The 24600-nt window shown below is 37.1% G+C and overlaps 1 protein-coding gene across 5 annotated transcripts in view; it reads left to right on the plus strand.

Annotated features, from left to right (window-relative positions):
- Positions 1–19126, plus strand: part of SMARCE1 (SWI/SNF related, matrix associated, actin dependent regulator of chromatin, subfamily e, member 1) — a 21167-nt gene extending 2041 nt beyond the window's left edge. Inside the window, exons 2-11 of one of the 5 annotated variants that reach the window (XM_057536754.1) lie at positions 1050–1101; positions 1279–1322; positions 4264–4431; positions 9407–9487; positions 11436–11567; positions 11830–12001; positions 15227–15399; positions 15922–16023; positions 16685–16895; positions 18854–19126. In XM_057536754.1, the coding sequence (XP_057392737.1) occupies positions 1095–1101; positions 1279–1322; positions 4264–4431; positions 9407–9487; positions 11436–11567; positions 11830–12001; positions 15227–15399; positions 15922–16023; positions 16685–16895; positions 18854–19062 (1299 nt within the window). In that variant the 5' untranslated portion in view covers positions 1050–1094 and the 3' untranslated portion in view covers positions 19063–19126. The remainder of the gene's footprint in view (positions 1–1049; positions 1102–1278; positions 1323–4263; positions 4432–9406; positions 9488–11435; positions 11568–11829; positions 12002–15226; positions 15400–15921; positions 16024–16684; positions 16896–18853) is intronic. The other 4 variants (XM_007177600.3, XM_007177601.3, XM_057536755.1 and 1 more) reach the window with 4 other exon arrangements.
- The last annotated feature ends 5474 nt before the right edge of the window (positions 19127–24600 follow it).

Below are 24600 nucleotides of genomic sequence, written 5' to 3' on the forward strand. Positions count from 1 at the left end.
GAATTCCCTTAAAATGCAAAACAGAAGCAAAAAAATCATGTTTGTTTCACATAATGTTGGATGAAAGTACTCCAGTAGTCATAAAAGTTATTTGCCTTATTTCTAAAGATGAATGTTTGTCTCTTTGTACACACAGTGTGTGATGTATATTGAGGTAAGGACCAAGCTCACCTGTGTATGGTCACGTGGTGAGCTAGTAATACTAGGACAAAACTTAGTAAGAATTGAGCTAGAAAAAAAAAAAAAGAATTGAGCTAGGTACAGGGACTACAATAATAAATTAAATGGTCCCTGTTTCTAAGCAGCACACAATATACCCACATTAACAGGTATAATACGATAGCATAGATCTGTGTAAATTGGATAGGAGTACAGATGAAGAAGCAATTAATTCCGCACAGGTAATTTGTCAATAAAGCTCCATTGAGGAGATATATTTTGAAATGGGCTGAGAAGGGTAATAAGAGTTTTTCAGGTAGACTCTCAAAATTTATTCCCGGCAGTTATAAAGCTGTTTACCACTATAAGAGAATGTAAAGTTCATTATCACACCAGTTACCTTTTGCACTGCCTCCAGGAATGAAATGCTGCTCCAATTTAGTAGAAGTTGTTATCCTAAAAGGAAGGCAGAGCTGCGGCTGATCAGGGAGCTGTCAGTATCTGGTAGGCCTTGTTGAGGTAGGCCCTGACAGTACATCACATTCTATTGTCACTATATTTTTATCAGTCTGATTAAATGTTTACATGGCATCAGCAAAACGTCTTCCATACAAGAGGTGGCTCAGTATCAAAAAAACAAAACCAAAAAAACTTGCAAGTACATGTTCAATTTTACTTTTTAATATCCCCAGTAATTTGTTTTAGTCATTTAATTCTGGTCAGCCAAATGACCTAAAGAACTAGTAAAATATTAAAAAGGCTGGATTACTAGAAGACAATGTAATTTTACTAAGAAATACCAATTAAACTACCCTGTTCTTTAGGAAAACATTCTCTTATGCTTGCTGAGTTTTGATTATTTTTCTTTTTTTTTCTTTTTTTTATTTTAGTGTCTCAGATTCATTCTTAAGGAACTGAGAACTTAATCTTCCAAAATGTCAAGTAAGTTTCATTTTTTATATTTATCCATCTATATTAATAAGAGACTAATGCCCTAGCAAATGGGAATTCCAAAATACTCTCATTTTTTTTTTCTTCAAAACAGGACCATTGGTAGTTTTGTTGCATAGTATTATATCTCAGTTGTTTACAAGAAGTTATTTATTTTCTTTCAAACAGAAAGACCATCTTATGCCCCACCTCCCACCCCAGCTCCTGCAACAGTAAGTTTTAATTTTCTTGTTAATGTAATAGCCAAGTCTGGCCTTGATACAAAAACCCAGATGTCTTCCAGTGACAGTCACTCAGTCATCACAGCAACAGGATGAAAAATTCAGCTAAAAAACAGCACTTCCTACTAAATAAAATAACTCTGCATCTTACCTTGAACCAACCCCAACATTTAAAGAAACATACTACTGAAATGCCAACCTCCTATGCTCAGTTCTTTTTTTAATTGGGAATAAGTGACAAGTTTAACATTTCTTTCTTGTTAATCTCTATTAAGAGTCTTGGAAGTTAATATGAAATGAATGCTCGTTGTGGCATTTATTATTTTTAAGCCTAACCTTCAACTGGTTACATTTTTCTCTCCTTGTCTATACATAATTTTCATGTTAAATCAAACAATAAAGCTTCCAGTTCTATAATAACTTATTGTAAATCTTTATTTTCAAGCTGTTCAAGTAAGGATTTCATTATCTGTGGGTCAGATCCTGCCATTGCACTTTACTCCATAAGTAATGTTTTATTGGATTGAGGATTGATATGTTTCAAAGTGCCTAAATGATAGTAGTGAACTAGTTTTTTTCACCCAGCAAGCTCTGGCCCAGCTTGGTCAGCATGTAAAATAATTGGCCAATCCGCAAAACAGTTTTAACAGTAACCATTCAGGCCTTGCTGAAATGGATTTCTTGTTGTTTTTTTATTTAAAAACAAAAAACAAAACACTGTTAATATTGACCATATCCTACAAAAGAAGTTCTTTAAAGCTGTTAGCCCTCCTTCCATACTCCCCTACCCCTAAATTTCTGGCTAGTTTACTAATTAGGTCCTTGTGTAATTTTGTTTTCTCCACTAGATAAACTAGTTTTATTTACTAGTATGTTTTAGTTATGTTTATCAACAATTTATTTTTCCATAGTAAGATGCTTTTAAAAAGAGATACTGTATCACATCTTCTCAGCTCAATTTATATAACATACAGTTTCTAAAGTTACTTCTGGTAGATCTTAAAGTCCTGTGTTTGGTTTGTTTCCTTTCTTAAATCAAAGAACATTTCTTACGACCATCTCCTTGGCACTCTGCTAATGGCTATACAGGTGGAGTTGAGCAATTGAGAGATTCCTGACCTCAAAGAGCTAACCATGTACTTCATTTTTGGAAATGGTATAATTGTAATATTTTAGTTCGATTTTTTTTTTTTTTTTAGTTCCCTTATTTTCTTACATTACTGCCTCATAATGTTGAATAGTGATTATCATTGCTTATGCAACTTTGAAGGTGTCATTTTGACGCAAATACTGCCTCTGATAGCATATAATACCTTGAAAATAGACTTAATTTTTTGAGATAATAAAAATAGCTCAGAAACTAACCCTATGACTTCTTAAATGTAGAAAGGGATATTTTTACCTTTCTTTAGTCATACTTCTGTACCATTATAATTTCACATTTACACATAAACTACAGAAGACTAGGGGTTAGGACATCCAACAGAATGGATATTAAATGAGTTATCCTCCTTTCTTTTTTTTCCATTTCTTCTGCCACCACCATCACCACCTCCACCCACCACTACCACCCAAATGTACCACTCCAAGTAATATAAACTTCTTTTGTGCCTTTGATACTTCATCTGTGTTTTGCCTACTTATGTATGCTTGATTTGCGTCTTCTATAACTACATAGGCTAGAAATTGATCAGTAGTTTTCTTCTAAAGAATATCAAATGTATTATCTGCTTGACTGTCGTTCTTTTGGACACTAAGGATATGTGTAGTGGCATGTTTTAGAAAATTGTGTTTATAATAGCTATAGTTTAGTTGGGGTGTGTTAAGTTTATTTTACATTATACAATTCAGCATTGGTATTGTCAATTGCATGTTAAAATGAAATTACTGTCACTTGTTTTGATTGAGGTTCATTAGGTAAAATACCTTACTTTTGGTCTCTCTTTGCTACATCCTTTTTATGCATTATACCTTGATTCTCATGAACATTGGATGTCATTTTATTAATCACGAAGGGCACTGCTATATAAGAGCTCATTTGTGATCACATCAACACATAATTTACAAAAGCCAAGAATTCTGTTGCTCCAACGAGCAGTTGTGGTTTGAAAGAGCTAGGGCTGTCAGGAAACTAGGTGAGAAAAGAAAGTTCAAGTCTGTCTACTAGAAAAGTAGTTCACATTAAAACTAAATGCAGAAATTGTTCATGATTGACCTGTGGAAGATGGATCAAAGAAGAGATGGAAGAGAAAGCCTATAAAAGAATGGGTTAAAAAGATCAGACAGTACCCCCAGAATGAAATCCATGCATTTCTTACAAGTCTTTGTTTTGAAATCATGTATGTGACATCCGTTGAATCCCACATATGTTCTTTTCTATTGACAACTTCTGACTTCCTGATTTGAATCTCTTCTCATTTCTCACACTATATAAAATGATTTAAAGCTGTCTTTGAAAGTGATTCATTTCTTGTTTTTGTTTTTGGTAGATAATACATTGGCGGCATTCACGTAACTGTCAAATAAATCATGTTTTGTTTTGCATGTAAAGTGTTCTCAGACTCCTAGCTTATCACATTTCAAGCTTTCCTATCTCAGACATATGTCGCTAAGTTGTTATTTCATACTATTGACCATAAAGTAACCCTGAATGTTTGAGACACTTCAGTGTATTGCTTATCCCGAAAAACAAGCACACACATGCACACTCACACAAACACCACTGGCCCCTGCAAAGAGACAGAAAGAGAGGGAAAAAAAAACAAACACAGACTGGTTTTTCACTGAAAGAAAAAGAACAGTTACAACACATCATTGCTTGTTTAAAATCAGGTTGCTTTTGCATGCCATATGCAGATCATTTTTCATTTCTGTGTTTTCCTCGTTTGAGCTCATTTCTCATTCGTGTTTTTGTCTCATTTGTTTCCATCAGCAAATGCCCAGCACACCAGGGTTTGTGGGATACAATCCATACAGTCATCTCGCCTACAACAACTACAGGCTGGGAGGGAACCCGGGCACCAACAGCCGGGTCACGGTAGGAGAATCAACTATTACAGCATCCAGCAAACAACTGGAATTCACCAGAAATGCCTTCAGAGTTAGGTCCTTTGAATCATCAGCACAGCCATTTAAAAAAAAAAAATTTAACCTGGCTTTTAGACTATTTTAAATATTCATTGTACAATCTTACACTGAAAAATGAAAAAATAGTGAGATCTGGATATGTATATAGAAGAAAAGAATTTATTCTGTTTGGTGGTTGGTAGAGGTAGAGCCTTGGGCACTTAATGCTAATACTATATGTAGACAAACCTAGAATTTCCTATGGTTAAGATGCCCTTTTTGAGATGAAGAGTATCTTTCATTTAAGGTAATTGGCATTAGGCTCAAGACCTTAGTTTCTTAATAAAGGCTGGGCTTACAGGCCTAGCTGCCCTACCAGTTTGAACTGCTGCACATAATTATTTGTCTTTTGGATTTAACAGTTGACCTAACTGAGATTCATTTCTCTCTAATTAAAAAGATTTTAATGTCACTTCAACGAATTGCAGAACAAAAGTTGAATGAAATTAATTTGAACTATCAGACTATAGATATCTACAGCTAGAAGTGCATTTATAATCCATAGGATAGAGGATATAATTTCTGAAACTTAGGATGTTTCACTTAAATGATCAGCCTAAGATACCAAAATTGGATGATGTACTTCAGACTTTTCTATTTTATTTTATTTATTTTTATTTATTTATTTTTTTTAAGAAAGAATTGGAGAATTTTATTCAAGCCAAATTTGAGGATTATAACCTGGGAAGAACATCTCAGAAAGCTCTGAGAATTGTTCCTCCCGTTAGAAGACTTTTTATTTTACAATCATCTTAAAGTCCATTTAAGGAAGTTTAGGTACCAAAGAAACAAATAACTGTAAAAATGATTTACCAAAAATAAATAATAAATCCAAAAGCCAAATACCTACATACATTGGAATGTGGTATTGGTGAGAATTTATACAACCCAGAATGGCTGTAAACTTTTTAATACCTGGTTTTTGTTTGCTGTATTCATAAGTAATTCAATTAGTGTGACTTCAAAAAAGCCCTCTCACCCTGTAGTCAAGCTAGAGCAGAAAGCTTGTACCTATCAAACTATATGTCTATCTTGGTAAGCACATTGCTTAGCTTGATAGGTTTTGTTTGTCTAAATTTTTCATTGTTTCTGCATAATTTGTACCTCATAAGCATATCAAGTTTTATGTGCCATGCATATTTCATGGTATCTGAAAAGAATTCTGACAAAGTGTGTGTATGTATGCATTTCACAATGCATACAATTTTTATGTGCATCGGTACTTGTTTTTCCCTGGCCTGAATGTGTTTCACAAGTGTAACGGGTCACAAAGTTATCAAATGGTAAAGAACATTTTAATTTAAACAAGGAGTAGAATCGATTTTGGACCATTCATGTTAATACAGAAAATTATTCATGGGCAGTAAACAAAAGAATGATTACATTTTAATAGCTCTATACAGTCAGCTCTTGATTATCTATGTTAATGGAAAAGAAATGGTGGTAACTGTAATATTAGAATCATTTGTATTTCAGTTTCTGTAAGCGTTTTGTTCTTAACTTGGATGTATCTGTGGGATTCTTTGTTAACAAAGTGAGATCATTAAATGGAGACTTACTAGGAATAGGAAAGTGCAGTTGCTGTCTCGGTGCCTCGGCACGTTATCTGTTTCTCCCCATTCTTTCTTTCAGGTGTTAGAACCCAGTATTTGGGGGTAGGCACTAGCTACAGGGTAGATTAGTATAGGAGGGTTATTGAGCATGGAAACATTGATCTTCTGGTTCTTTGTGGTTGTTTTCTTTGTATTATTGTTCTCTCAACACCAGAATGAAGTGTAATCAAAGTGCTCTGTAGACTTATCTTGAAGAGCCTAGAAAAGGTGGAGGCTTTTAGCCTGTGTTAATTCCAGCCCCTTCAACTTCTAGTGACCTCTCAGGTCATTGAATCATTCTCTATGAAAATTAGTTATGCCTAAAGTTTTATACTACTATATATGTATAATTTAAGCTCTGTTAGGACTCAGTAGATCTGAGTTTGACCTTTATAAAAGTGTTACTTTAAGATGACCTCACCTATGTGTTTTTTTGGGGGGGAGGGGGCTCCTCTTTGGTATTACTGTCTGCAAATCGCCTTAAGTCATTGATTTGAAGGAATGATTCGGTGACACCCTATGAATAGCTTCTTGTAGCGTCCACAGAACATCTGGTTTTCCCGATGACTCCAGTACACTCGAATGGTTTTCAGACAATAAACACTTTATATATAGCATGTTGAAACCTTTTGGAGTGCTTATGGTAGCTATGAGATGGAATTCACTTCTGGTCAGTTCTTCATCAGATGATGATTAACATTCTCAAGTACAGGTATGAAAACAGATCAAGACAAAATGTTAAAAGTAGCTTATTTCTGTGCTTTAATGGAAATTCCATCCCAGAAGAAAACCTCAGATAAGATCCTACCAGAGAAACAGCTGAAAAATGGGAAGAAACAACAAAAATCTCTGAGTAGCCAGAATGTCACAAAATCATGGGCTTTATTCATAGGAGATTCCCAGGACCTTACTCTATTGTAAGCACAGTTTTAACAAGCATAATTAGTCATTTTCCCCCAACTCATTGCCAGTTGGAAAGATGGACAGTTGCTGCTAGAGGTAGGTTTCCTGATAGCAGCAAGGAAAGAAACCACTAAAAAAGGAGACATGCCCTCCAAAAGCATAACCACCAGGCCATTTAATAAAGGGGCCAGCCGGTTTCATACCTCAATCTAGAGGATTATAGCAAAGCAGTGATTATAATTGTGTTCAGTGCAGACTGCTGCTTTTTTCTTTTTTAAAGAATAATGTTTGAGAAATTGTAGAAAGATATCTGTTTGAGATGGTTAATAAATTAGGGGGGTTTAGTGATATAAACCTTTAATATCCTGAAAACCAGCTAGAATTTAACTATGTTGTTATTGTTTGGGGTTTGGTTTTGTTTTCCTTGTGTTTGTAAATTGGTCAGTGTAATGAAAATATGACCTCAACATATTACTGTAATTTGTTTTTAAAGTGTTTTAATTTCACATATTAAAGCATAGACGTTTTAGAATTCTTTACCTCTTTTTTAAAAAATTGTTAACAGTGGTCTACCAACTTCAATTATTGGCACAATTCCAACTTTATTTGTAACCCACTTCTTGGAATTCTGAAGGTTTGTGTTGGATATAAGTTGGAAGTGCTTTCTAATAACTTTATGAAGAATCAGACTTTTATGTGTTTCATGCTCTGAATTCATGACATAAGGTTAGCTTTGTAGAAATCCCTCCCCCGCCCAGAGAACTCCTGCAGCCCTGAGACAGATCTCCTAGTGGCTGTTCATACCACCACTGTTGACAGTCTCCATCCCCCATGGCTCACTTCACCCCGTTGCCCACTGCTGGCTAAAAACAGAGTCTATCTACATGAGCATCAGCATGAGGTGTGCTAAGAATATGTGGGAGGAGTGGAAAGAAGGGAAATACTGCTTCAGAGGAGAAATACGTTCTGATAAGTTCATGTGTGAAGAAGCAGAGAGGAAGCCGAGTTAATTGACAAGTATGGAGGGAGGGAGGGAGACGCTCCTCACAGGAAGAAGAAGCATTGTTGGAAAGTGGTGGAAGCAGGTACCAACACACTATTCCCGGAGCCCTTGCATGCAAAATAAGGTTGATTGGGGTCTCAGCCCAGAATGGAAGGGTTTCCCTCCGGTTTTACCACAACAGCAACATCAGGGCAAGGGAACAAAATGGCACCTTGGTTTTCTTGCAAGAATTTGCTCATTCCTGTCTTTTGGTCATTAGAGTGAAGCCGGCTCTTCTTCCCCCCAGCCTGGAAAGGAGGATCAGTATCAGGAGTCTCCCAGAAATTTGGGAGAAACAAATGTGATTCAGCCGTGATTTGATTCTGGGTCCTTGATCAAATGCAGCCATGTGTGTAGAGATGAGAGTAGGTTCAGCAGCAGCGCTCCCTCATTGGAGATGTGTGGGGTGCCCACCGGGAGCTATTTGATATCTTGCCTAGATTTAGCTTTTAGAAAGAGCTGATCTCTCCTCTTTCTTTCCCTTTTTTCTCTCTCTCACCCACTTTCTTCTTTACCTTTTTAAAAACTATTTTTCAGTCTCCTCACCTCCTTTTCTTCTGTTTTCCTTTCCCTTTCTTTCTGTGTCTTCCCCACAAAACCAGCATTTTTTAAAAATTAAATGGAGTTTCTTGATATAAGGTCTCAAAAGTAACTTAATCAGGCCCTGGTTCTGCCATTTCTCTGTTCCTGGTAAACTTGTCCACTCCTCCACTGTGATTAGGAATAAAAAAAGGCATGACTTCAGTTCACACTTCCTGATCTCCTTTATAAAAAAAAAAAACACTAGATATGGGCATAGAACCTTCAGGAAAGTAAAATCTCTAGTCATAATAAAGGAGCTAAGAAGGGTTTTTTCGTTTTCCATTTTTGAACCTAGGAAATAGGGTTTGCGGTGGTGGCGGTTGTTCATGTGGAGGTGCGTTCCTGAAATGGTGCAAATAGTAAATAGTCCCCTGTAGGCAGTATGAGGTGTGGTAAGTGCTGAACGGGTTCAGCTTCCGGTGAGGTAATCAAGTGTTGACTGTATGTGTAATGGTAAATTAAGTAAAATAAAAGGGTGCCAGGTAATGTCCTAAATGTGGGACATCTGATATATAACCATATATTTTCGATGTCTGAATTATTGTGTAATATTTTATTTGTTCTTACAGCCAGGTTGTCAAAGCAGTGGCAATAAACTGCTAAGTAACGTATTAAAAAATTACGTGCCTAAAGTCATTTTCTTTATTTTCTTCTGATGTGAACATTTCTGAATTTGCAGTGATAGCTATTTTCAGTGGAGAAAATATAAGAATCTTGTATCCATGGACGAGTAGAAGAAAGGCGCATTAGCATTTTTTAAGGGACTCTCTTTTCAGTTTGCTGGTGAACTTCTTGCAATTGAGTAATGAATGTATTTAACTCTTTCCTAGGCATCCTCTGGTATTACGATTCCAAAACCCCCAAAGCCACCAGATAAGCCGCTGATGCCCTACATGCGGTACAGCAGAAAGGTAGGTGCTCAGGAGCCAGAAAGGAGTGAAGACTGCTGTCTTTGCTCTTGGCTTTATGTCAGGTTTCAGATTGGCTTAGCCAGCTTTTTTGTGCATAGTCAAAGGAAAAGATACAGAATTGCAGTTTTTAAAGAAATCAGTTCTGATTTCCGAATTCCAGAACTAAAATCCAACAAGAACATGATTAAATAAACAGTTAAAATACTTAAAGCAAAGTTATGTAGCCAATGTTACTTACGTAGTCTTTTGGAGAATATTTAATGACATGAGAAACATGTTTAGTGAAAAAACGAATGCAAGACTACATGTACTAGTATCTTATTTTTATAAAAATAATAGCAAATACATGTTAGTTTGAATTTTAAAAAAGCCTAGAAGACAATGGTTATCTCTAAACAATAAGCTTATGGTAATTTTTATTTTCTTCATACTTCCTTGAATTTTTCCTCTTTTTTTTTTGGGTGATGAACCTCCATTACTCTTTTTTTGTTTTTGTTTTTTTGTTTTTTTTTAACATCTTTATTGGAGTATAATTGCTTTACAATGTTGTGTTAGTTTCTGCTGTATAACAAAGTGAATCAGCTATATGTATACATATAGCCCCATATCCCCTCCCTCTTGCATCTCCCTCCCACCCTCTCTATCCCACCCCTCTAGGTGATCACAAAGCATCAAGCTGATCTCCCTGTGCTATGCTGCTGCTTCCCACTAGCTATCTGTTTTACATTTGGTAGTGTATATATGTCAGTGCTACTCTCTCACTTCGTCCCAGCTTCCCCTTCCCCTTCCCCATTCCTCAAGTCCATTCTCTATGTGTGCGTCTTTATTCCTGTCCTGCCCCTAGGTTCATGAGAACCTTTTTTTTTTTTTTTTTTTTTAAGATTCCATATATATGTGTTAGCATAAGGTATTTGTTTTTCTCTTTCTGACTTACTTCACTCTGTATGACAGACTCTAGGTCCATCCACCTCACTACAAATAACTCAGTTTCATTTCTTTTTATGGCTGAGTAATATTCCATTGTATATATGTGCCACATCTTTTTTTTTTTTAATTTATTTATTTATTTATTTATTTGTGGCTGTGTTGGGTCTTCATTTCTGTGCGAGGGCTTTCTCTAGTTGCGGCGAGTGGGGGCCACTCTTCATCGCAGTGCGCAGGCCTCTCACTATCGTGGCCTCTCTTGTTGCGGAGCACAGGCTCCAGATGCGCAGGCTCAGTAATTGTGGCTCACGGGCCCAGTTGCTCCACGGCATGTGGGATCCTCCCAGACCAGGGCTCGAACCCATGTCCCCTGCATTGGCAGGCAGACTCTCAACCACTGCGCCACCTGGGAAGCCCCCACATCTTCTTTATCCATTCATCTGTCGATGGACACTTAAGTTGCTTCCATGTCCTGGTTATTGTAAATAGTGCTGCTGTGAACATTGTGGTACATGACTCTTTTAATTATGGTTTTCTCAGGGTATATGCCCAGTAGAGGGATTGCTGGGTCATATGGTATGAACCTTCATTACTCTTAAAATAACAAGTATAACTGATATCTTTATTAAAGACAAGAGCATTTATTGATTTTCACCACTATTCAGAAATTTTAAAATTTTTGGTCAGAATTATTATACATGTATTTGACAATATGGTATATTTTATTATGCAGAGTAACCACATTCCTTCTAAACTCTCGTGAATTTTTAGAAAGACATAAGACTGTGTTATTGAGTTAGCTCATCATAAGTGTCTGCAGTGATTGGAGATATCCGAGATCTGCCTTAAAGTAACCTGACAGAGGACTCGATAATTATTGCAGCAGGCTGAAGAGAACACGGGGATTTGACACTATTGCCTCTGCCTTTGTTGATGATTGAAGGTTTCTATATTAAAAAGTATTTTTAAAGGTCTTTATTTTTAGGCATCAGTACTGAAATCTCAACTGTTTGTCCTTTTCAAGGTCTGGGACCAAGTAAAGGCTTCCAACCCTGACCTAAAGTTGTGGGAGATTGGCAAGATTATTGGTGGCATGTGGCGAGATCTCACTGATGAAGAAAAACAAGAATATTTAAACGAATACGAAGCAGAAAAGGTAGAATGGGACTGTAGGGATGGGTATAATATAAAATTCATGAACACTTGTCTTATTATTTATAAAAGAAACATAAGATCTAATCAGACAGCTGAGGCATTGTCTGCCTGGGTCAAGTCACTTAATTTCTCTAAGACTTCAGATCCCTTGTCTGTAAAAAGGAGATAATTATCATGTCTTTTGATATTCAAATGAGGTAATGTAAGTATTCATTGTAACCTGCAAAATGTCAATTCTAAAACTGAAAACATTTGCATTTCAGATAGAGTACAATGAATCTATGAAGGCCTATCATAATTCCCCCGCGTACCTTGCTTACATAAATGCAAAAAGTCGTGCAGAAGCTGCTTTAGAGGAAGAAAGTCGACAGAGACAGTCTCGCATGGAGAAAGGAGAACCTTACATGAGCATTCAGCCTGCTGAAGATCCAGATGGTAAAAAAAAAAAAAAAAATAGTGGGGCTTTGTTTATACTTTCTCTGAGAATTAAAATATGAGAAATCTCGTAAGTTTTATTTCCTATTCTAAATGGAAAACAAAGCATAATTTAAGTGCCATTTTAATATTTTGAATAATTGAATAATTATTTTGATTAATATTTGTATGTGAATTTCCCAAAGATAAAGAAATACCCTTTTTAGTGTAGAAGATAGCAAAAACTACCTATCGTTTATCAAAATCTTTGTACTCAGAATGCATGGAAGGTTTTTTAGTCACAATCAGAATTTTACCTCAACTGCTTTTAAAAAGTTAAATGGGGCTTCCCTGGTGGCGCAGTGGTTGAGAATCTGCCTGCCAATGCAGGGGACACGGGTTTGAGCCCTGGTCTGGGAAGATCCCACATGCCGCGGGGCAACTGGGCCCGTGAGCCACAACTACTGAGCCTGAGCGTCTGGAGCCTGTGCTCCGCAACAAGAGAGCCCGCGACAGTGAGAGGCCCGCGCACCACGATGAAGAGTGGCCCCCACTCGCCGCAACTAGAGAAAGCCCTCGCACAGAAACGAAGACCCAACACAGCCAAAAATAAATAAATTAAATAAATAAATTAAAAAAAAAAAAAGTTAAATGCCTTCAAGTTATATTCTACTTTCTTATTGTTTCCCTAAATTGGCTGAGTTAAAGGCTCTTAAGGGAGAAAGTTAATGAGCGGGAAGAGGCATTATGAACTTTCTTTTCTAGTTAATTCAGAAATCCAGCTAGAATTTATAAATACAACTCATGATGACACTTAGGAGGGTACACACCTACAAACTTTATACATGCGCACGCCCCAGCACACAGAGCAGAGCTTCCTAGTTGGCATTCCATGAAGAGTTTGTAGGTACGCTTTTATACCTCTGGTTGGTTCTCTGTAGCCATGCAGGGTCTGAAGCTGCAAGGAGCTTCAGAGCTAGCCACTTCCAGCTGTGAGTATACTCATGCACATAGCAAGCATGCTATACAAATAATATTTTCTTCGTGTACTGCTATGATGTGGAAAAGGTTGGAAGCTCTAGCTACAAGCAACAAAAACATCTAGAAAATAATTTAAGATCCCATTTTAAAGAAGTAGTAGTAACAAAGAAAAAGCTTGTAAGACCTTAAAGAAGAGACCTTTAAGAAAGGAAGCAATAATACCACCTAAAGACATGAATAAACTGATATACTTAAAAGGAGAGAAAAACAAAAATGAGTTTTTAAAAGAAAGGACTGGGATATTGACAAATATTCTCATAAATACAAAATATAATAATAAATATAGAAAATAGAATAGGGAATAGAAACAATATAGCATGTTAAGCAGAATCATCAGGGCTAAAGACACACTAGTGTAGGCAAACTTTAGTTGCTCGAATTGGATAATTAGTGCAAGAAAATATACAGAACTAAAAAAAATAGAAGATCCAGTCTACAAATAATTGGAAGGATGGGGGTCAGTAATAATCGGAAACAAAGGCTAGCAACATAGAAGACGTAAGTAGAAATCAGTTGAAGTTTTCACAGGTGAAAGGTAACAGCAGGAGCACTGAGAAGGACTGAAAGAGCTTCACTTAGGAACAGTCTTCGAAGAGAGTCCTTTTCTCTGTTTCTCAGACTTCTGCCCATTATGTTTTTTAAGTTTAAAATAGGATATTAGAGCTGCTAGTAAGAAAGGATGGTAATAGTTAAGATACCAGGATAAGAATGACTTTAGACCTTGTTCCTTATCCCTCAGAACTGAGTAGAAAGAGGAAGACTTGGGGGGTGGAAATGTACATAAAACCAAGAGAAAGGCAGCACATCCACAGGTACAACAGCTGCTCACTTTTACAAAGAAGACCTACAAGGCCTACAAAACATACGTAGTTATCCACACAAGACGGTGAAGTCTTTTTTAACTGACATTTTAGAAAGAGAATATTCATGAGATAAAGTAAATACCTGGTGAATTAGAAAATATAAACCTACAACCCCCCCAAAAAACAAAAAAATCAGACAGCTAAAGTGCAAAGAAAGACAGGCCCAGATTTTTAAGACTTTTATTTCCCCTACCAGTCCAGTGGTCAACACTGGGGACATATACATGAAAGAAGAAAAAGAAAGGTAACCTAGATGGATAACCTAGCACAAATGTATATAATCTTAAGTGTGAATATGAAAAACGCTCCCTTAAGAAGTAGAAACGTCACAGTTTTTTTTAATGGTATCTTTTATTCCAGTAATTTTAATTTCAGAAGTGTATATCCTGAAGAAATTACTTGAAACAAAAAGCAATTTGCACAACAGTTCGTAGCGGTGGTGTTTCTGGTAATAAGAGTTTTAGGAACTACTTAAGCACCAAAATTAAGGGATGTGCTAAACTGACATAGCAACACAATTTGAGCCTTTGTAGCAGTTTCCTAAAGCGTGGTCCCCCACCTCTGACGGCACACTAAGATGGTTAGGTGGTTCAGAGAGGAGCTTTTGTTTTAATGTGTATTGCTTAAGAGGAAGCTCTTTTTTTTTTTTTTTTAGTTGATTTAAATAAAAATATTAAGTAAATAATAGCACAGGTTGTTAGCAGGTATGTCAAAAACTGGTAGTGATAGGGCAAAGGTAATAGCTATTAAGAATAAGCTTGTAAACCAGCTCCATACTATATGTATATGCACTTGAGTGGATGAAAACAGCATGTAATATACCTTGATACACTGGCAACAAATATATATGTGTGTAAATTGATAAAAATTAAAAGTGAAATTTAGAATTAAACGTTTTTAAGGCTTTAGTGGTATTTTAATCTTATAAAATACATATGCCCATCTGGGAAACTGAATATTGCTAGAGAGAATGTTTTCTCTGCAGTGGGCATTTTCCTTACTTTAAAGTGCTACAGTGACAAAGACACCACCCAGTTCCTATGTATGTATCATCAGTTGTAAAAGCCTTAAATTACTACCCCAAAAGTGAGACATTTGGCAAAATCTGTTTTGCTGTCAGTGCAGCCTTCATGTGGATTTCCAGGCCAAAGACACACGGTTGTATTTCATTTGTGTTTCAGCCAAATCTTCCCAGATGCACATCATAACTTAAAGATTTATTTTAGATTTTGTTAGACCTGTGAGGGCCACGGCTCCTTGGTAACTAAGTGTTAACGTTGTTGCACTCTTCCTGAGGATGGTAGTTGGTGACCTAATTTCCAGGTCCTTTTGTTTGTTCCAGATTATGATGATGGCTTTTCAATGAAGCATACAGCTACCGCCCGTTTCCAGAGAAACCACCGCCTCATCAGTGAAATCCTTAGCGAGAGTGTGGTGCCAGACGTTCGGTCTGTTGTCACAACAGCTAGAATGCAGGTCCTCAAACGGCAGGTCCAGTCCTTGATGGTTCATCAGGTAGAGTCACAGAACATTTTATTATGCCACAGCTGCCAGGTGACCTGATCCTATACCATGCATCAGTGTGCCTGTTAAATATTTACGTTCAGTCTGACCTGTTCCTGATTCAGGGAAGAGGCTGGAGGGAGTAGACCTTTCCCAGAGATTTAATAAGTTTGTCATTAAAACTGTAACGTAGAGCCTCTTGACAGAAAGCATATATCCGTTAAGAATTTTGAGACATCCTGTCAGCTCTTACTGATGTACTAAATATTTTTTTGCCAAAAAATTGCTGAGGCCTGAAACAGTATTCTCCAACATATACTTATTAATCAGTCACTCCCTCTATGCTGCATTTTACATTTTTAAAATCTTAGCTAGATACATTATGTAATAAATAATTTAAATGAAAAATTCAAAACATTTATCACACTATGAGAATGTGTGGACCATTAAAAAAATTGAGACATATTTTCTGTTTGACATTTGCTTTAGAGAAAATAATTCAGTAGTAACAAAACCTGATCTTATGTTTTATAGCGAAAACTAGAAGCTGAACTTCTTCAAATAGAGGAGCGACACCAAGAAAAGAAGAGGAAATTCCTGGAAAGCACAGATTCATTTAACAATGAACTTAAAAGGGTATAAATTTAATGTGTTAACTATACTTTTATCACTGTGTCTGTTACTTTTTTTTTTTTTCCTCTTTCTTTTTTCCAAAATAGTGTTTTTATGGAACATTGTTCACTTTGAAACAGGGTTAACTTTGCTATAACTGGCAAGGTCTTTGCTTTATGAAATAATTTCCATTTTCTGGCAGAGTTGCAATAGGTTTGAAATATCATATAGTACACACATATGTACTAGGCCTTAGACTCTAGAACCCTCTGAGGTTTTAATTTAAACTCTCATGCAGTTGTGAATTATTTTCATTTCATTGCAGTTTATTCATCAAATGTCTCCATTAGCTATAGTTCACAGTTTGCACTTTGTATGAAAACAAGTAAATCTAGTGTTTGGCCGCCTGAGATATAAAATGGAAGCTTTTGAGTATAATCCAGAACTTTCAGCATTGTCTCACCAGCTGTTCTGTAATACTTGATGTTATGTGGCGTGCTAGGGCAACTTTCCTGTAGACACAAGAGCTTCAGAGAGGACGTGGAACCATGTTTTTTTCTGCCATATATATGTATATAGTTCTTAGCCAAGAAAACCCACTTTTAAACCAATTTCTCTGGTTCAGAGATTGTAAGAAAAGAACATTACTAAGAGAGTTTTTTGGGTTCTGTTTTCTGACTGCTAGTTGTGTGGTTTGAAAGTAGAAGTGGATATGGAAAAAATTGCAGCTGAAATTGCACAGGCCGAGGAACAGGCTCGCAAAAGGCAGGAGGAAAGGGAGAAAGAGGCAGCAGAGCAAGCTGAGCGCAGCCAGAGCAGTATTGTTCCTGAGGAGGAGCCAGCAGCTAATAAGACCGAAGAAAAGAAAGAAGACGAGAGCATTCCGATGGAGACAGGTAACCTTTCAGTTGATACCGAAGTAAATGTCGAGGGTTTTTACAGCTGTCTTTAGTTCTGCTTTTCCTTTCTCGGTGCTTTTCAGAAGTCACTTTGTTGATCTTGCCTCTTGAATTACTCTCCATATGACCTACCCATTTCTTTCAAAATCTTAATCTCTTATAGTAGAGTCCACTTAAAATGTTGGTATTGGTACAAAACAGCAGTGGTGTGTTGTTTTTAGTCTTGCTGTTTGAGGTCTTGGTTATTTGCCCAGATTGAGTCATGTCATTTCCTGGGAATATAAAGTATAATGGTTTAATGGTTAAGGATACTGGCCCGGGAGTCAGACAGATCTGGGTCTAATACTGCTTCACCACTTGCTAGCGCTGTGACTTTGGGTAAGTTATTTAATTTCAGTTTCCTCATTTGCAAGTATTCTAGCACCTGCCTCTGAGAGTGAGTTCCCAAGGATAAATGTACATAAAATCATCATTACTGCACTTGACATGATATTGGCACTCAGTATTTTAACCTTTATTGCTAAAATTGTTTAAACAAGATGTGGTCATTGCTCTTAAGATCAGTGTCGTCTCTGGTGTCCTAGAACGGAGTTAGGCAAATAAAACCTGCAGGCCAAATCCTGCCTGCCACCTGGCTTTTGTAAATAAAGTTTTGTTGGAACCGTTTATTTACGTATTGTCTGTGGCTGCTTTGGGGCTACAACAGTATAGTTGAGTAGTTGCAACTGAGACTACCTGGCCCACAAAACCTGAAATATTTACTATCTAGCCTTTATAGAAAGCATTTGTTGACCCCGTCCTGGAACAATTCATACTTCTGTTCTACTGATTTTCCTGATTAAAAGCATTCCTCAAGGCAAACAGTAACACAGCTTACATGAAGTACCGATTAAATCGATTATTGCTTGAAATTTTGAGATCACTCTACTTTCTGGCACTGTTTTGACCCTGCCCAGTGCACTGTGTAATAAACAGAACTGAGCTGAAAGTATGGGAAACACAATCAAAGGTTCCCTGGACCATCATTACAAGAAGTGAGAGGGACCATAGTCATACTTGGTGCTCAACCGGCAACTTCTGATTTGACATCTGGAAAACATTAAGTAGAATATAGTATCTTTACCAGATACTTCTACAGAACGTAATTCAGCAGATTAACATTTCAGATAGTCAGATTTTAAGTTTTATTATCTGAACCTTTCTCTGTTTTGTGTGAACATGTTTTTTATCTTAACAGATTTGGAGCGTGAACACATTTTGTGGTTAAAACAAGAGCTTGAGAATTAGAGCATGGTTCTTTGGCTCATTTTGCAGCTAGAATACTCAGCCTTGCCTCTGTTTTGTCATCTATGAATAGAGCATGCCTAGGTCTTTACTCAGATTTCATCCTTCTAGCTGAAGAAAAAAAAACTGAAGAAAATTGTTCTGAAGACTATTAGAGCAATAACAGAAAACAGCCCAGCGTGACTTGTAACAAAGTACTTTAAATATCAGCCTTATACCATTTCCATACCTGCTTTCTCACTCATTAAATCCAAGCACTTCACAACAGCACTGTCCAATAGAAATGAAATATGTCACTGTGTAAATTTTCTACTACCAGCATTTTTTAAATGAAATTTTTTAAGTGAAATTAATTTTAATAAGTCTTCAAAATCCGATGTGTATTTTTAGACTTAGAGCACATCGAAATTTGGAAGCTAAATTTTCAGCAGAAATACTTGATCTGTATTTAGATTTCAAAATTTACGGTTAAAAAGTAGATTGTTTCCAAATCCCAAATTGTTTTAAACGTGCTATAAGTTGCTCGGTCACACTCGCTCATATCAAGTGCTTCATAGCCATACGTGGTGAGTGGCTGCCTTATCCTCGGATGCCGCAGCTCTGGACTGGCAGCATAATTAGAAGAGGGAATGTTTGTCTTGGAACTAACAATGACAAATGTGTGATTACAGAGGAGACACGCCTTGAAGAAACGACGGAAAGCCAGCAGAATGGTGAAGAAGGCACGTCTACTCCTGAGGACAAGGAGAGCGGGCAGGAGGGGGTGGACAGTCTGGCAGAGGAAGGGACCAGTGATAGTAACACTGGCTCAGAGAGCAACAGTGCAACCGTGGAGGAAGCACCAACAGACCCCGTACCAGAAGACGGAAAAAAAGAATAAATGTTGCCTTGTTTTATGTGTTCTAAATACTTTTTTAAATGAAAAAATGTTTTTTGAGTTTTAATGGTGTTATGTAGTTTGTGTATTAATTTTTTTCTTGTCCATATCACACCACCAAAGGCTTTTGGACCATTTAGCATCATGAGCTGAATGGCACAGTCACCTTTCTTAAGCGGGAAGAAGATGGTTCTTTTGTTTGGATCTTGTTTCTAGCCCTCAACTGTTGAAAGCCTCAGAATTTAAATTAATTGAGAAAATGCCCACCTCTTTTAGAGAATTATCCTTTGATGCTGCAGAATCTACTCTTACAAATGCCTTCCGACAGCTCACTTGGGTGCTTACCAAAGCCATAGCTTTAAACCTTCCCAGTCCCCATCAACAGCTTCCTGAAGGGCCCCTTTCCTGTTTACTTCCACAGAGAGTAGCTTCTTGAAAACATAGTCGTGTGACTATGTATTTGTTCACTTACCCTTTTTTATTTTGAATCAATGTCAGATACCAAGAGTTGTGTTAAGGTGTTTAGTGTACCTACAGCCACACTTGGATTGTATTGATCCAGAAATAGTCTTCATAGTTAGTTAACTGGCTTATGAAATAGTCATTAAAGTGAACATGACACATATACACTTATCTATACTGCCTTTTGTTATAATTAATATTGGATATGTTCTGGTGAATTCATCCCTATTGTACAGGGGGGAAAAATTACTTTTTTACCAAGTTTTCCAAAGACAGAATAGATCACAAAGCTGAAGGAATTGAATATTCTTGCAGTGGAGGATGTAACTTCAAAATGATAAGCCCATTCTAGAAGAAAAACAGCTGGGAATTAAGTTCATCCACTGGAAATTGTTTTACAATAATCAAAACATTTAAAACCTCAAGGCTCAGGATCCCATAGATCAGAGCCTACCTTTTTGATAAACTCTTAGTAAAGTCTTAGAGACCAGAAGCAAGATAGTTTGTGACACATAGGCATTCCAAAAACTAGAATAGATTTTTATTGAATAGTGGTATAACTGGTGGTATATGTTTCTTAAAGGTCCAAATGTAATAAAAAAAATGGAAAAAAGAGTCTCAGTGTTTTTAATGCACTAAATATTTTTATGCAACACAAGCTTGTAACTTCGTTATTATAATGTAGTGTCAGTAGGGAGTGGCCTCTCACAGCTGTTATGCATTTGCCTTTTCAGATAAGGCCCTGTCTCACCCAACTATGTAAACTGCTGTAAGTAGTAAGTTCATGTGTACAAGACACTTGTGAAAATTAGTTTCCTCACATTATAGTCATGTCACATATATGGTCTTTGACTCCAAAAGTAAAGTGGTAAGTTTCTACATACACATATGAGAAACTTTTTTTACATTGAGAAAAAAAATATGGCCGAATAAATAAAGGTAAGCCCTGTGCTTACATGTAGATAACTTCTCTATGTGGGCAAAACTTAATTTATAGTGAATTCCCTGCTACTGAGCTCACGGCACGCATTGACTATGACTCCACTCTGTTCAGCTTCCTGAGAGTGAGAGGAGGAAAGGAAACAGTGGGGCAGAAACACCCCTTGGTACCTGTTTTTCTTAAAAACACATGGGATGTTTCTTTCTGAGTCAAAAACTAATTGATCAGTTCTGGGTGTAGGGCGTCATAGGGCTCAGGACTTCAGCCATCTCCTCCCCAACAAACTGGATATCCTTTTCAGTACCTTGTCAAAACTGGGTAGAGAAGTTGTTAATATGGGTGGAAAACAGTACCAGATCAAAATGTCACGTTATTACCCTGGTACTGAAGTCTCTTAAGAGGATGGAAGTGGTTCTTTTGCTGAGCGGGAGATGGCACAGGGAAAACAAGTATATCTAGACCAAGCCTGCCCATATGATGCTACGGCAACAGATCGAAACTTAAGATGGGATTTGGCAGCTTTTAACTCAGGGCGGGAAAATTGAATTAAAATACCTTCTTGTCAGAGTGATAACATAGAAACCACCAATGTTTGAGTTGTTCCTAGTTTCTTTGAGTATGTGGCATATAGTCAAGGTCTTTGTTTTCCATATCCCTATAGGCATTGGGAATGTCAGTTAAACTCTCTGAGCCTGTTTCAACCGTAAAATAGACTGAACTACTTTCAGTCCCCTTACTCCTCCACATAGCCATGATTTTTAATGCATTTGTTTTGAGTATGAATGCGTAAAGTTTGAGAGCTTACATTTTTATTAATTTTTTTTTAACTTTGAGTTTATTTATTTATTTTTTATTTATGGCTGTGTTGGGTCTTCGTTTCTGTGCGAGGGCTTTCTCTAGTTGCGGCAAGTGGGGGCCACTCTTCATCGCGGTGTGCGGGCCTCTCGTTATCGCGGCCTCTCTTGTTGCGGAGCACAGGCTCCAGACGCGCAGGCTCAGTAATTGTGGCTCACGGGCCTAGTTGTTCCGCGGCATGTGGGATCTTCCCAGACCAAGGCTCGAACCCGTGTCCCCTGCATTGGCAGGCAGATTCTCAACCACTGCGCCACCAGGGAAGCCCCATTTTTATTAATATTTAACAACAAATGGAAGAGAGGAGAATCCCCGACAGTCCCCCAGTTTTCTTACAGAATTTTCAAATGTCATATCTTTCCCCATTTGTCAACAAGCATGTCTTTTATGTGGCTCTCCTACAGTACATGAAAATTTTGTATTTGTAAAGCAGAGCTTTCAGGAAAAGTTACTAGGAGCAAGCTCATTTTAACATGAGAGTATGAACGTCCTATGGAAAAGATATAACACTTGATTCACTATATTTGAAAGAGAATCCGGAGTTTAAATCCCTCCAAATTTTTAGTTTTGATGCTTCCCATTCAGAGACTAGTTTGGGGTTTTAAACAATTGGTGCTGACAGTGTGAAACTCCTGTTGCCTGCATTTAAATTGAAGCTGTGTTTTCTCGTGTGAACGGGCAATGAAGCTGGGATTATACTGCGTTAAATCCTCACTTCAGAAATCATTCCCCTCCACCCCCAAGCACTACCACACGTGGTCTCCCTGCCTGGTTTCAACAAGGGCAGGAGTTTATCTGGCTGTTTTTCACCGCCAGGCAAACCTTGCTGGAAGAGCAACAACTGCCTTCTTAATGATTTGCACGTCAGAGGGCTTAGCATCTTTACAAATGAAAAATCCACTGGGCAATAGCGAGCTGAAAGGAACGCGGAGCCTTTTTAGAAGAAATCATACTGGATTATCATCTGGTTTGTGGTGATAATGTTTCTTTGATCAATATGGTAGGGGAAATTCTAGGTTTAGTCGAAAATCTCTACAAGTCTTAGTAATCATAAAACTGTTTATAAACATCTTAGTAGTAGGTTGAACTATATGAAATTGCCTATGTAAGGTTTTTATCTACAAGATGACAATTTCACCTGGTTCAACCTAATAATTCTGCATTTTATTATAGTCCAAGTTATAAGCTCTTAATAGCAGTTTTCTGAGTGTCAAATGGTGGAACTTTGGACTTTCCAGATTGATCGATACACTTCTCTAAAAATTACTGATTATTGTTAAACAAAACCCTGATTAACATGCAAATCCTAAACTATCAAGTATTTAACAGCCTGTTTTTTAAAATATATCCCAGTAAACAGTTGAGATAGCTGACTTATATTCACATGTTTTCCTATTTAGCACCAAAAATATATAATTGTTTTGCATGTATTCAAGAGGGTTAAAAGGTGGGGGGGGGGGGGGGGAGTTCCCAAATGACTTGATTGCTTTTTACATAGAACTGAGACAGTAACTGCAGATAATGACCCCCTATAATGAGCCATTTGAAAGGCAGGAAAGGCCACCTCAGAGTCCTTGACATTCAGAAGTGGCAAGGACCTTGTGTCAGCCACCTCATGTACCCATCAGCCCTTGGATAAGAGCATTTCCTTCCCCATGTCCCCTAGGGTTGTCACCTAAAATCAACACCTCTAGTCTTGGGGAGCCCATCCTCTCTTAAGACAGCTCACTCCTAGAATTAACAAAAAGTATTTCCTCTCATTCAGCTAAAATCTGTCTTTCCGTGATCTCACCCTCCTGGTTCTGCTTCTACACCTTGAAGTCAAATAGAATAAATATAATCCTCTTCCAAATAAAAGATCTCTGAATATTTCTTTTTTTTTCTCCCTAAATAACTGAATAAGCATATGATCCTATGGATTGCTTAAGTAGTTAGTTGAGTCTAGATGACTTATGACATTTTTTTTCCTGAGTCTTTTCAAATGATTAGCAACACTTCTGTGGACAATTGTGTTTGAGAGGTAGCACTGGTTTCAATGAATAATCTGAAGCAAAGAGAAAATAAATGTGCAAAAAAAAAGAGAAAGAAAAATGAAGCGGATGCATGTGATAACACTCTGTTTCAGGCATCTCTTCATGCTGATAGGTTGATTTCTTTTTTGTTCTTATTTCCCTTTTTGGTTTTTTTTTGTTGTTTTATTTATTTTTTATTGAAGTATAGTTGATTTATAATATCATGTTAGTTTCAGGTGGACAACTCAGGGATTCAGTTATACAAAAAGACCTCTGAGTATTTCAAGACAGGTGCCCCTTGAGATCCTGCCATAGAACACAATTTCTCTCTTCCAATGTCTCTCTTGATAGACTGGGGGTAAAAGACTACCCCTTTTCTGCTCTTGAGGTCTAGACCACCAGAAAGTATGAATGTTTTCTCTAACAGGGTGAAATCCCAGTTCCTCCAGAACGTACTGCACTTAATCAAGGCACAGCATCTCTAGACCTCAGAATCCACCTAACTATATAACAAGGAAGGTGGTTCTGTGACGATCTCATGGTCTTATCCAGTACGAAAGTTTTATAACTGTGTGGTATATGCAAACCCTATCAAATGAGTGTTAATATTTTCACATGTAGCAAAATGGGAGCAGGCAGATTCGGTTCATCACACAGCACTTCTCAAGGCGCAATCATTTGCATACCACTGCCACAATTTGTACCATTTCTGGGTACCACCTGTACTATGATTACTTAACAGCTTTCTCTGAATCAACTTACTTATTCCATTTTAATAATTTATTTTAAAAGGAAACTTTATATCAGCATAAATGCGAAACCATTGTCTTTTGTCATAAAAATATATTCAAACACAGATATTTTTACCAGTTATGTTTATTCTTAAATACATAGTATTTTAAAGAACAATATTTAAAAGGTCTACACACCATCTAAAATCACCTGAAGGATCCCACATAGTAGTCTGGATAAAGCTCTTTGGGGTAGACTGCACTAAAGGGAAGCTGTATTTCCCTTATATTCCCTAGAGTGTCAGGAACTTGGTCTTCTTAGAAACTATCCCTGGGTCAACAGCAGCTTATAACTCAAGAGCAAATTAGTGAAAGTCAATCCCATGATCACCTAATAATAATAAAAGCCAACATTTGTTGAGCACTTACTATATATGTCCATGTGGTTTTCATACTTTTGAGTCTTATTTTCTAATCCCTGAAGTCAATATGAGAGTCGATCACTTTACCAGTGAAATCTATATTTACAATCTTGGGCTCAATC

The sequence above is a fragment of the Balaenoptera acutorostrata genome, chromosome 20, assembly GCF_949987535.1.
Source record: "Balaenoptera acutorostrata chromosome 20, mBalAcu1.1, whole genome shotgun sequence".
Lineage (NCBI taxonomy): Eukaryota > Metazoa > Chordata > Mammalia > Artiodactyla > Balaenopteridae > Balaenoptera > Balaenoptera acutorostrata.